Raw genomic sequence first — 14,046 nt, 5'->3', positions numbered from 1 at the left:
TGCAGGCGACTCCACCGGCACCAGACCATGTGACCTGGACAATGCAGCAGTGGTCTACCGTCCTGTTCACTGATGAGTGTCGCATGACCTTCCACAGAGATGATGGTCATCAGCGTTTATGGAGAAGGCGCCGAGGTCAACACGATACCCAGGGTTGGCTTTGGTGGAGGAGGTGCAACAGCCTGGCAGCTCTAAATTGGTTTGGCTATTGTAGACGGCCCAGTCACCTCAAAAACATCATACACTGACCAAAAATATAAACGCATCACTTTTGTTATTGCTCCCATTTTTTATGGTATGAACTCAAAGATGTGAAACATTTTCCACATACACAAAATAACCAGTTCTCTGAAATATTCTTCACAAATCTGTCTAAATCTGTGATAGTGAGCACTTCTCCTTTGCCAAGACAATCCATCCCACCTCGCAGGTGTGCCATATCAAGACGCTGATTAGACAGCATGATTATTGCACAGGTGTGCCTTAGATTGGCCACAAGAAAAGGCCACTCTGAAATCTTCAGTTGTATCACACAGCACAATGCCACAGATGTCGCAAGTTTTGAGGGAGCGTGCAATTGGCATGCTGATAGCAGGAATGTCCACCAGAGCTGTTGCTAGGGAATTGAATGTCCATTTCTCCACCATAAGCCGTCTCCAAAGGCGTTTCCGAGAATTTGGCAGCACATCCAACCGGCCTCACAACCGCAGACCACGTGTAACCACACCAGCCCAAGACCTCCACATCCAGCATATCCACCTCCAAGATCATCTGAGACAGCCACTCGGACAGCTGCTGAAACAATCGGTTTGCATAACCACAGAATTTCTGCACAAACTGTCAGAAACCGTCTCAGGGAAGCTCATCTGCATGCTCGTCGTCCTCATCGAGGTTTCGACCTCACTCCAGTTCGTCGTCGTAACCGACTTGAGTGGGCAAATGCTCACATGCGATGGCGTCTGGCACGTTGGAGAGGTCTTCTCTTCACGGATGAATCCCGGTTTACACTGTTCAGGGCAGATGGCAGACAGCGTGTGTGGCGTCGTGTGGGTGAGCGGTTTTCTGATGTCAATGTTGTGGATCGAGTAGCCCACGGTGGTGGTGGGGTTATGGTATGGGCAGGCATACTATATGGTATGGGCCAAGAACACAGGTGCATTTCATTGATGGCATTTTGAATGCACAGAGATACCATGACGAGATCCTGGGGCCAATTGTTGTGCCGTACATCCAACACCATCACCTCATGTTGCAGCATGATAATGCACAGCCCCATGTTGCAAGGATCTGTACACAATTCTTGGAAGCTGAAAACATCCCAGTTCTTGCATGGCCAGCATACTCACCGGACATGTCACCCATTGAGCATGTTTGGGATGCTCTGGATCGGCGTATACGACAGCGTGTTCCAGTTCCTGCCAATATCCAGCAACTTCGCACAGCCATTGAAGAAGAGTGGACCAACATTCCACAGGCCACAATAGACAACCTGATCAACTCTATGCGAAGGAGATGTGTCGCACTTCATGAGGCAAATGGTGGTCACACCAGATACTGACTGGTTGTCTGACTCCCCTGATCCCCTCAAGAAAACAAAACTGAAGATTTCGGAGTGGCCTTTTCTTGTGGCCAGTCTAAGGCACACCTGTGCAATAATCATGCTGTCTAATCAGCATCTTGATATGGCACACCTGTGAGGTGGGATGGATTGTCTTGGCAAAGGAGAAGTGCTCACTATCACAGATTTAGACAGATTTGTGAAGAATATTTCAGAGAACTGGTTATTTTGTGTATGTGGAAAATGTTTCACATCTTTGAGTTCATACCATGAAAAATGGGAGCAATAACAAAAGTGTTGCGTTTAAATTTTTGGTCAGTGTACGAAACTGACCTGAAAAATGGGGTCAAAAGTGGGAGTTTTGACTCCTTGGGGCAAAAAGCTTCACTACTCCCACAAACGTTGCAAAGTCCAGCAGTTCTTGTCCATACTTTACTGACTCTGTGCTAAGAAACTCGAAATGAAAAAATATTGTTTTTTTAAAGCAAAAAACTGCACCAAAACTGGACTTTTTCTCTTATTTTGTGTCTTTAAAGAGATTTAAACTTTCACAGCTCGGTGAGACACTGGCTGATGTTCATCTCTAAACCAATACTGATCTTCAGCCCCTACCTTCCAGTCACAAGAAGTGTCACTTCAAGAAGGATCCTTCATAAAGGATCATATATTGCAGTTCAACCAAAGACTGTAGTAGGCTGGTTGTAGAAAAAAGCAATTTCCTGTTGACTTCCATGTTAAAAAGTCAGATTTTACACCCAAAATGATAGTATTTAGAGTTTAGTTTTCACTGTAACTGACTTTTTTTTCCTGTTTGTGAGAGCTTTTTTTGGGGGAATGTATATTTTCCTTTTGGAAACAGCTGTTTTAGTTTGGTCAGAGGTCAAATTAGCTTATTTTTAGGGGCGTTTTTTTATTTTTATTGGCAAGTAAGTGGACCCTCGGGTGAACCCAACAGAGCTTCAAACTTAATGTGTCCCACTCATTTTCTGTTTTTGGAACACTGTTAAGATGGACAGAAGAACATCCACACGTGGCTCTTTCTAACTTTAGCCAAGCAGAATCCAATGCGTGACCTCAGAGGTGTACAGTCCGGCAGTCTGTGGTGTACCCATAGAAAAACGCCAACAAAAACAAACCACAGGTATATTCCATCTGTGGTTAAACAAGTTGATGAACAGTCATATAATCATAATATTATTGGTAATATTTTTAGTCCCATTTGTGAGCTTTACCAGAGACAAAGACCAAGCTGTACCAGCCAAGGAGGCTAACCATTAGCTTGTCTAACGGAGACATGCTGATGATTAGCATAACTCAGCCTTGCTTGATTGGGATTTTATCAACTAAAGCAGTCGTTAAAGCCTGAGTCACAAATGCCCTTACACATGAAAATAAGCAAACCTGTACGGAGCATGCTCAGTGAGCCCTTAAAGCACTTTTTTGTTTTTTTTCATATGCATGCTGCTAGCGACAGGTCAGAGTGAACACTTACACAACAGCCAAGGGTGAAGTAGGCGAGACACGGGACTTTAGTACAGATTGTTCCCATTTTCAACTCCCTTAAAACCTGTACACTCCGCAAGATGCCCGTTGGTGCTGTTCAATGAATTAATCAACCAACCAACCAACCAACCAACCAACCAACCAACCAGTCAACTGATCGATCAACTAACCGACCAATCAATCAACCGACCAATCGATCGATCGATCAATCAGTCAATCAATCAATCAATCAATCAACCAACCAACCAACCAACCAACCAACCAACCAGTCAACCAACCAGTCAACTGATCGATCAACCAACTGACCAATCAATTTACCAACCAACCAGTCAACCGATCGATCAACCAACCAACCAATCAATGAATCAATCAATCAACCAACCAACCAACCAGTCAACTGATCGATCAACCAACCAGCCAACTAACCAATCAATCAAGCAATCAATCAATCAATCAATCAATCAATCAATCAATCAACCAACCAGCCAACCAACCAACCACCCAATCAGTCAACCAATTTATCAATCAACCAAGATTTAGAGTGTGGCATGAGGGCATTATACGACAGCATCATCCGTACGCCTCAAGTGCGTGAAACTGGACATTGACAAAGGTACGTCGCATTTTCCTGTCGTCTCTTAAGGTGGCCGTACGATCCTCAAGGGTATTGCAAGACACACCTGCGCTCCCGTTAGGATACAGTCCCTCCTCTCTACGACCCTACACGGGCCCAGACGACCCAAAAACCTGCAGCATCGGTACAGATCAGCCCCTACACAGGTTCATGGGTCTAAGGCTTCACCAAAATGTGGTTGTTTTGTTTTTTTGAGTTTGACTTCTTTTGTGTGGCGCCTTTACAAGGACTGGGTTGTGAACTGCCACTTTATAAATAAACTGAACAGGAACTGAGTTTGCACAAAACATCCAGTTTAAAGATTCTCCCAATTCATTCAAATTTTACTTAGATTTCCAGCTTCATTAAAGAGGAAGTCTAATGTCCTTGTGAAGAAGTTCTTTGCGAGTGGATGGGTTTGAGGAACACTTTATTCTAAATTAATGTAATGCCTGCATTTCCAGACATGGGAGAGGAATGTGGAGAGGATGAAACTCTCCACGGCTGTAAAGCAGAAACAATAAATTTCAACAAAAACTTCCAATATACGGCTCTCTCCTGCAGAGCCTTTGATTTCCCTCACCCCGCCGTTGTTGGGTCGCGTTAGGTCATGGATTCAGCAGAGCATCGATCAGAACATTTCTGGTTGGAGGAGCAGTTTTAGGCTTTCATAGAGGGAAGCTCTTACGGTTATTAAAACCCTCCACCTGCCTGCGTTCTGTCAGATATTCCTGCTTTAGCACTTTTTGACTCGTTCAGTCGGGAGTTGGAGTCAAAAGGGGGGGAAAGACACAAGCCAGGCTTCTCACATTATTATGCTGGAGTGAGAGCAGATCTGACCTCAGAAATCCCTGGAGATCCGTCCAACAAGAGCAGCTCAAACCAAACTCAATCAAATTCCGACATGAGGATCTAATAAAGTAACTCAGGTTAGGAACTTCCAGAGCACACAAGCCCTGCATCCCAGGCAGCTGGTAACCTCCACCAGCTCTGTCTTCCCTCCTTACATAAGGATAAATCTCACCGACACATGCTCTAATCCCTGACCAGAGGATGAGCTCGAACAATCCCGACTCAGCCTCCCTAACCTTGCAATATTCCCCAGTTCTTGCCGTCCACAACAAAACCCCACTTCTAATCCCAGAAGGACAAACAAGGTGCCTTTCGACCAAATCCAAAATACATGAAGACATTTTGGAGCATTCTTAGTCATAGAAATAGCATATTTACAGATCAATTATCCACTGTGCATGTCAATAAAGTTATTCCCTATATTACTTTTTAAGGCTTTTTCATGTTAATATGCACCTTATTGTTGTAGAAATAGAGCTGTTTGGGGAGAGATTAGCTAAAACATTGCCTTTTGTGTCAGGCTCGTTAGTTTGATTAAGGATATTCAGGAAACAAATATTTATGTTATTCATGTTTTTCAGTTTGTGCAATTCTACCATAAATTTGCATTTAGGCCTCAGTGTATAACAAATGGAAGAACAACTTCATCAGGAAAAGTTTTTATCTAAATAAAAAGTTTGAACAAACTTCACGTGAAATGTAAACAATTCGAACTGTGAGTTACAGAAATGAGAAATGCTGTTGTCTTGTTACCTGAATTGGCTCCTGGGTCAGTCTCATTGGTCCAAGACATTCTTCTGTCGCTGAAACCTGCAGAAGAGAGCAACCAGTGAGGATCTCCTGCAGACTGAGAACATAACAAAGACCAAAAGAAAAAGGAACATTCCTCACCATTTTACCATTAATGTCCAGAAACATGTTGCATATTTTTGTCTGCTCCTGATGCAATTCCAACCTCCTTCCGACTAATAAGACTGCTATGCTTTTCAAAAAATAAAAAAATGTATATATCTGAAGGTCTGATCTGCAGCTTTATGAGGGTCTGTCCCACATTGGAGTCACGGAAACCTTCCTGAATTCTGAGCCGTCTGCAGCCGTCCACGGCTAACCTCTCTGGAGGGTATTATCCACCCACTGAGCCCGCAGCTTTAACCCCATAATCCCACTGTGGGAGCATCACACACACACACACACACACGCGTGTGAGCGTTTGCAGGCCGTCTGAGCAGCCTCTTAACCGCATGCGTCACTCTGCAGTGAGCAACCAACGCAGATACAGGTGCATCTCTGCGAAAACATGCTTACACCCCGCAACAAAACACAGGGTGAATCAGCGGTTTAGAGTATCACGATGTACCTCAGCGGACGGAGCATCAACCGCGTGTGTCATGTCTGCGTAGAAACCCTCACAAATCCAACTGTTTTTCAGCTACGTCTGCTTTGAGGGCTGTTTTTTTTTCTGATGACAGAATTCTAATGAATCTGTGGTGTGTTGGTGGGTAGGAGTTGGTGATTCAGGCAGTGGACACATTTTTATCAACACGTAGTAAAAAAAACAAAAAAAACTTTTTACTCTTAAATCCTTAGTCACAACCATTTACTGTATATATGTGAAACTGGACTGAGAGACCCCTCCCCCCTGGCGTTCCAAACAGGAAGTACCTGCTGGCTCCCAGAAGGCATAATCCCATAGACTTCTATAGAGAAATAAATATATTTTACTCACTTCTATAGGGCAGAGTAACCATTCTAGATCTGGTATAGGCCTTCACAATATACCGCAAATTTATCGTTATCGCAATATCCAGCTCGGCAATATCCATATCGCAAAAGACAACAAAAATCGCAATAAATCGTAAACCTTAAATGTGTTAAAACAATCTTATGGCAGCTTGAGGCATTTAATGAATCAAATAAATCCCTTTGTGCATTTGACCAATCGGATGGAGGCCTTCACGTTGTTGACCAATCAGGTGGAGGCCTATTATGTTAGATGTTTGTCACCCATGTTGACGAGGGTCATTTGGAGTATACTTTTTAAACTGTTGCAATGAAATGGGAATGATGTTTTTGGTTATTTTGCTATTGGTTTATATACCGCAAATTATATTGTTATCGCAATATTAATCTCTAATATCGCATATCGTAAATTTACCCTTATATCGTGCAGCCCTAATCTCGTACCTTTTTTTTAACATGTTCTTGATGATTTTTAGTCCAAGCTTTTCAAGTTATAAACTGACCAATCAGATGCCTTAATAAAAGTGTGTGGGATCACTGTCAAAAGATTCACTCCTGATTGCGTGGTTACCACAGAAACCTTTTGACTCAGGCCGACTCAGACCAATCACTTCTTACGGACGACGCCTGGCTCCAACATGGCGGCTCCCATCTCGCAGGAAAATGGCTGGAGAATTGACTTAATCTGATTGGAGCCAGAAGTACGTCATTTTTCATGGGTGACGTCACACTCAGTCGCCCCAGTTCTCAGACAAAGTCACAGCTGTCCTTATGGGTAGACACAGGCTGTCTGCAGGTGAGGTTGATCAAAGCTGTCTGGGGGATGCAGGAGGCCCAGACAAATCATTAAGATGGTAGAGAGAAAATGCACATTTGTTCCTACAGGCATGCTGTGAGGGACGGGTCGTAGTGAACACTCATACAACCCGTCAAGGTAAATAAAGGGGAAATAGATGAGACGCAGCTGAGTCATATGGATTTTTCTTTTTTTAATCCCCTCAAATCCTGCGGACTCAGTAGGAACCTTTGAATATGATAAGTGTGCGCTCCAACCTGACTGTTAGGAATATGGAAATTAGACAATCAGAGCATCCTATGAGCACTTATGCATCACGTGCACACCCTGTGGCTGCAGCATTTGTCAGTCAGTAAGGAGCCAGTATTCGCACCTCACCAATGACTATTGTGGCATAAGGGCACTGCACGACAGCATCATAAGTACGCGTAACTTTCGCTAGTCTTACAAATACGATACACTAACCACACGCACAACAGTGGTACGTTCCATTTCCAGGGCCCCCTTTAAGCTGGCCATACGAACCTCGACGGGACTAAAGACACATCTGCACTCAATTAAGATGCAGCCGCTCCCCTCTACGACCCTCCACGGACCCGGAGATGCCAAAAACAAACAGCACATGTACAGGTTAACACCCCCCCCGTACCGAGTGGGTGCGTGTGACTAAAGCCTAACGTAATCAAAAATTACTTACAGCTTTGACACGAGAATTTTCCAGAACGGCACTGACTCTGTAAACATCACAGAGCAGAGCAGCCGCTTTGGTTTATGTGGACTTTACGTTCTGTTTGTCTTTCAGATCGCAGACTTTCTTGGAAATCCTGAGCGAAAAAACACGGGAAAAGCTCCTGTGTTGGTTTTTTTTTTTTTCTGTGAAGGACAGAAATGTAAGAGCTGAGATTAGCCTTTCAAAACATGACAGAATGTGTTCCTCCTGAAGATCAACAGCCAGATGTGAAGCAGAACAGGAAGGAAGGCGGCAGAAACAGGTCAGCATTCATAGCAATGAGAATCATTTGGACAGAGATCAGTCTGTGGAGTTAAAAGATACAGGAAGTGTAGAGGAAAACATTTAGTGGACTTGTCCCCCTTTATAGGCAACACATCTCAACAGAAAGCAAGGATTCTGGAAAAAGTATACAATTTAAAGCTTCTTGGAGGCAAAAAGCACAAATAATAGTAGAAAAAAAGTCAAACTCCCTTTTACTAAATTGTGGCACAATGACACAATCCTGTGCCATCATGCAATCCGTTTTTTCTCATTTACTAAGATTTTGCTGTAACGAGAGCTCTAGTTAGATCCAACCTGTTTAAGGATTCATTTTCAATTTGTTTTTATTGATTTAAACCCTCAACATTTGAGTTTCTTAAGTTGTCGCATCTTCTAAAATCAGCTGATCAGCTAACAAAACGACAAAGTGCCTTTGTTGCAGCACAAAATCTGGTCCAATCTGCCCTCCACATCAGACAAGATGTTTTTGTGTGTCAACACGATGCATTTACCACACGCACAACAATGGTACGTTCCATTTTCATGACACCCCTTAAGGTGTGAGCCTTAAGGGAACAGCAAGACTCACCTGCGCTCCCCTTAAAGGAATGGCACACAACCACAGCATACATTTTACGCATTTTCCACGTATAAAATTTCGGCCTTTCGTGAGTGATGTACATAATCCATAAGTGTTTCTTGCGTTTGACATTCCTCGATGTGCGCAGATGTCTGTTGAGGGTTTCGTTTACATTCATTCAGATTTGAGCTGTCCAAAATCTTTGGTCTGTTGAAAAATTACGCATTTCATGCATATTTATTATAGTTTTTACCCCAATATTGTGTAAATCTGACACAATTTTTGCATAATTTCTGTGAGCAAACGCGAATGTGTGGCTTTCCAGGACCGTTCCACATTCATCTGACTTTTCACGTATGACTCACTTTTAAAACTTTTATAACCTGAATATATACGACACACAAATCGCTCATAAATTGTATATAAACAGAGCAATAGTCATGCACGATTCATGTTCTACGTCAATTTATGTGTTCTTTGAGAGGTTTATTTCTACTTCTCAGTGGTTTTAACGTGGTTCATTCGTAATACATCTGTGAAAATTTCACGCCGACGCCACAACTTTTCTCACTTTTTCCCACGTATATTCACCTATGACCAATATTCATCCATGCAATACGCACAAAATGTATATAGTGGCTGTATGACATGACCTATTAATCAAACACTAGTCTGTGTGACCCTCCACAGACCCGGAAAACCCAAAAACCTGCAGCATCCGTATAAATCAACAGCCGCTACGCCTGTAACTGACCAAGGCTTAACTTGATTCTAGTAAAGCAGGTTTTGTCTGTCTGTAGAGCTTTAGTCTAGCTGTTTTTCAAAGTGCTAACAACTAAAGTTGGGTTGGATTACCGTGCATGTGGTTTAGTTACGCAGGTCAAACTAAAGAAAATGCAGGAAAAAATGTTGCAGCCCTGTTAGCGGGATCAGTTGATTCCAGGTTCTGATGGACTGATCACACCTGATCCAGGTAATCTGGACATAAATGGTTGGCATACAAACAGGGTGGAAGACCTTGAGGACCAGGGTTGGGCAGAGGATTTCTTGGCACTCAAAGGTGCAACAATTCTGTCTTATTTTGAAGTTTTCCAGTGAGGAAACGACATGCTATTGGGCGCCTTTAACCGCAGAACCTCTCTCATTTCTGCTGAAAAATTTCGAGATGTTCCTCAACATGAACGGATCTTATCTGCTGTGCATGTGACCCTCTGCATGCATTAGATGGACCTGAAGTCATCTGCGCCTGCATGCCCCCCCCCCCCTACTCTGAAGCTTCTGTGCAGTCAGACAGAACTGATCATCTGATATTTTGACACGGCGAAAGGCTGTCATGTGAGCCGGCCTGACTGCAGCCTTCAGACTTTACAGCCACATTATCAGTAAAATCATCTGGTAAAGATTTAAATCACATTCTCTTTCTGCATTTAACCCTTTTGCTGCCAGGCTTCGCTCTAAACGTTTACATTAAGGAGTCAAGAGTTGGCTAGAAAAGTCATGTGACCGGCGTTTCACAGGAAGCTGTCAGAACAAGGAGAATGACACTTTCTGATCTATGGTTTGAATTATCTGTCATGAAAACCTCAGTATGTGGTGCAGAAAGCTGCTGCACACATGCAGATACACAAAAGCATCAGGATTCTGCTTCCAGCCTACGGCGTGATCCGTCTCTTTTACCCACTGCATTCAACACATCGACTTCATCTGAGAACAGGAGTGAGAGTGATGTCATGCAACCAAATGAGGTCAGTTCAGTTGCCAAATTCTTTGTGGTACCGACATTGTAGGTAAGCGTTGGTCGGTCGGTCGGTCGGAGGGAGTCCGTGTCAACGTTTCTATGGCAACCACTCTCCCCAATCAGGAGTGAGGTTGTTGGTAGGCATTTGCAAGCGGGCTACACAAAATCTGTCAAACGTTTTGTCGTCGGGAAAAATTGCGGGAAGCAATGTGTATCACATTAAAAAAAAATTTTAATGAGCCTGCATCCGACCAAGTGAGTTGCTGTGTCTCGTCGTCACGGTTGCTTTCTTTTACATCCCGTAATGCCCGGCTACGGTGGCCGTTTGGGTTGGTTGTTTTGCTCTTAGCATGGAGCCTATTCAGACTGAGGAAACTCAATCTGATTGGAAACAAATCAAGACCACCTCGAAAGATGGATCCTAGATCAGTTTCCAGGCCCTGGACCAGGGTTCGCTTGGGTGTATTCAGATTTGTTCCGGATTATCGGGGGAGACGAACTCTGGTCCACTTCAAGCAAACCAAATGTGTCCACTTAGAATTTCCCCCTAAACTTTAGGTCTACACCTAAATTCTTTACAAAGATGACATGGAATTTCTTTTAAACTTATAAGCAGCCAAACTTGCTCAGATCTCCTGAAAACAGGCTTACTCTCAGTTTCCTGAGTTAGAAAGAATCAAGGTGAAGTCAGTTCAAGGATTATTCCCCCAAACCTGCATGTCAGCCAAAAGTTTAAATCAGCCAAATCTGTTCCTTTTTATGGAGTTTTGATCTGCTGTTTTGAGTCACATTTTACAGTCTGTCTGTGCCTGCAAAGCTCCATGCGTGAGCAGCGATTCTCATCTTCCCCGTTTCTCGCGCGATCACCTGCAAAACACTGAAAAGTAAGATATTGTGACTGTAAACACAATCATACGTGCTCTTCATTGTGTGTAAACAGCTGCTCCAGTCAAGCATTTGAAAAACTCTGCCTGGATGACGCAGAAGCCCAGACAGCGCCCGCACTGCAAAGCAAAACCTAAAAGAACATTTGACATGTTTAAGCACACAAGCTGCTGTCCAGCTGCACTTTTCTGTCCACCCTGATGTTTTATGACGCTGGAAAGTTTAGGACAAATTTAAAGATTTGTATACACATTTACAAGAATAAATAAAAGTGTGCCATAACACCACAAACTGTGTGGACAGAAAGTAGCTCAAGCGCACTTTAATAATCTGGGACATAAACCCAACCTAGTGGCTCTGATGTAGAGAGAGGAAGCAGAGCTGGAGGTCGCAGAGACGAAGATGTGGAGGTTCTCTTTGGGAGTAACCAGGATGGATCAAGAATGAATCCATTTAAGGAAAAGATCATGGTAGATGTTTTGGAGATAAATGCATGGAAGCAGATAGAAATGGTTTGGATCCATTGACAGGAGAACAGTGAGGATGTTGGCAGATGGATGCTGAGGTTGAAGCTATCAAAGAGGAGGTACATGGATGAAAAGATGGAGGTCGTGGTGCTGGGTGATGTCGACGAGGAGGATACAGAGAAGAGGGTTGGATGAAGTTGGATGACTTGATAAGGTGACTCCTAAATTGAGCAGCCAAAACACAAAAGGCTGTGTCACACAGTCACTACGTACATTTTGCGCGTATGAAAATTGGTCTTACGTAAATATACGTGGAAAAAGTGAGAAAAGTTGTGGTCTTTACATAAAACTTTCACAGATGTATCACGAATGAACCACGTTAATACCTTGGAAGAAGTGCAAATAAACCACGCAAAGAACACGTAAAAGCCAAATTTGCCCATTTGTAAGTCAATTATGTAATTTTAATGTGATATGTGCGCCGTATACGTGATATAAAAGTTATTCTGTGGTGGTACATACATGAAAATCTAAGACATACTGTACATAGAACGGTCATGGAAAGCCATGAATTTTCTGTATGCATCTCGCAAAAATCACGCACAATTGTGTAAGGTAATTGCGTTTATACCACTGTACGGGTAAATATTTGATTCTGATAAGCTCCTGGGTGTGGATGAAAAAGTGATAATCCAGAGCGATAATGCACATCTTAAAAAAGAAGGTCCGGTCACATAGCTTAAATGTTCTGGATTCTCACGTCGGACGGTTCAGGCTTCCACAGCGTACGTTAATTTCTGATAATGCACACTTGGTCGACCATTATCCATCACATAAACTACGTAAAATACGTGTGAACTGCACTGTTCTCAACCAAACAAAAATTTTGAACAACTTAAAACCAAATTCATGTGAAGACCCGTCGGCCGAAACCTTCAAAGTACATCTGCGCAGATCGATGAATGAGGAACACAAGAAACATTTATAAATTACGTATATCATGCGCTGAAATTTCATACGTGGAAAATTTACACAGCTGCTGTTTGGCACTTAGTTTCTTTATGTTCTTTTTTTGTTTTCTGTCCCAAAGCTGCAGGTTGGAAAGTTGAAAAGTTCCGGTGACCCAGAGACTTTCCTCTCATAAACGCCCAGGTTGCTGGAGGTTATCTCATCATGCACTGGGCGCTTCTCCAGACACTTTTTTTCAAACTGCCAGCCTGCATCAGTTCAAATAGATGACTGTACTTAAAGAAATTATGTCTGATAAGAGGACAAATTCTCAAAAAACAAAAAGCATGAAGATTATTAATTTAGCTCTCAGGTGGAGTTAGACCAAAATAAATGAAAACAGGACCGGCACAAGATGACGTTTAAAAAAAAAAAAGGAAGGAAGTGAAACCTCAAACGGTGCAAAAGGATATGGAAACCCATGGAAATGTGACATATGGCCTCTCTAGGTGCTGTTTTTGTTCCAGAATGGAGACCATTAGAAAGATCGCACAAAATTATTGCGGTCAGCACAAATAACTGCAACCAGGAGGTTATGTAATATTTGTCACAGATCTAATTATAGCCACAAACACTAAAACTGTGAGTAACCTGAATCAAGACTTCTCAATAGCTCATTATCAGTGTAAGTTAAAAAAAAAAAAAAAAAGATTTTGGGAGAATTTTTTTCCTACTAAACTGGAGAATATTTGTTTGACAAATGCTCGCTTATCAAGAAAACAGAGCAGTCGTGTTTTTGAGGAGTGTTCATTTAGTCAGCTTTTACCCACAGATTTGTGCAAATAAAATTGATTATCTGTGATACTATATATAGACAAAGGAATTATATAATCTTAACATCTGACCTTTATCTTATAAAATGCCCTGTTGCATAATAGAAAAAATAAATATAAGAAACAAACATAATAGCAGGGCTCCAGACTAACTTTTTTCACTAGGAGCACAGTGGCCCCCAACTGAAAATTTTAGGGGCACAACCAGAAAATTTAGGGGCGCATACCGTAAATCAACATGCTAACCAAATCTACTAATTTCCACTGTATTACGAATAAATACTTTAATATTAGATGCCGAAATTACAATGTACTGTTCCAAATTCAGTGTCACATTTTAATCTGCACTTTTGAAGATGCAACAAAAAGGTAAACTGACAGCACCATCGCTGTCATGACAGTAGAAATAGTAAAAAAAAAAATACCATACATTTATAATTTAAAAAAAGTTTTTAGTAACAAGTGATTACCGTAGTAACCTTTCGGTCATTTCACAGTTTCAAACAATACTTAAATGTATGTAAACATTAGGGGATGGA

At 42.3% G+C, this 14,046-nt stretch overlaps 1 protein-coding gene across 4 annotated transcripts in view; it reads right to left on the bottom strand.

Annotated features, from left to right (window-relative positions):
* pde8b (phosphodiesterase 8B) overlaps positions 1-14,046 on the bottom strand; it is a 57,298-nt gene that overhangs the window by 21,625 nt on the left and 21,627 nt on the right. For 3 of the 4 annotated variants that reach the window (XM_020707479.2, XM_011481456.3, XM_011481455.3), the window contains exon 2: positions 5,280-5,336. In XM_020707479.2, the coding sequence (XP_020563138.1) occupies positions 5,280-5,336 (57 nt within the window). Of the gene's footprint in view, positions 1-5,279; positions 5,337-5,417; positions 5,652-14,046 lie in introns of those variants that run through there. The other variant, XM_011481457.3, reaches the window with a different exon arrangement.

Source organism: Oryzias latipes, chromosome 12 (genome assembly GCF_002234675.1).
Source record: "Oryzias latipes chromosome 12, ASM223467v1".
In the NCBI taxonomy this organism is placed as follows: domain Eukaryota; kingdom Metazoa; phylum Chordata; class Actinopteri; order Beloniformes; family Adrianichthyidae; genus Oryzias; species Oryzias latipes.
The sequence above is the reverse complement of the archived record's forward strand: the minus strand, read 5'-3'. Positions and strand labels throughout refer to the sequence as shown.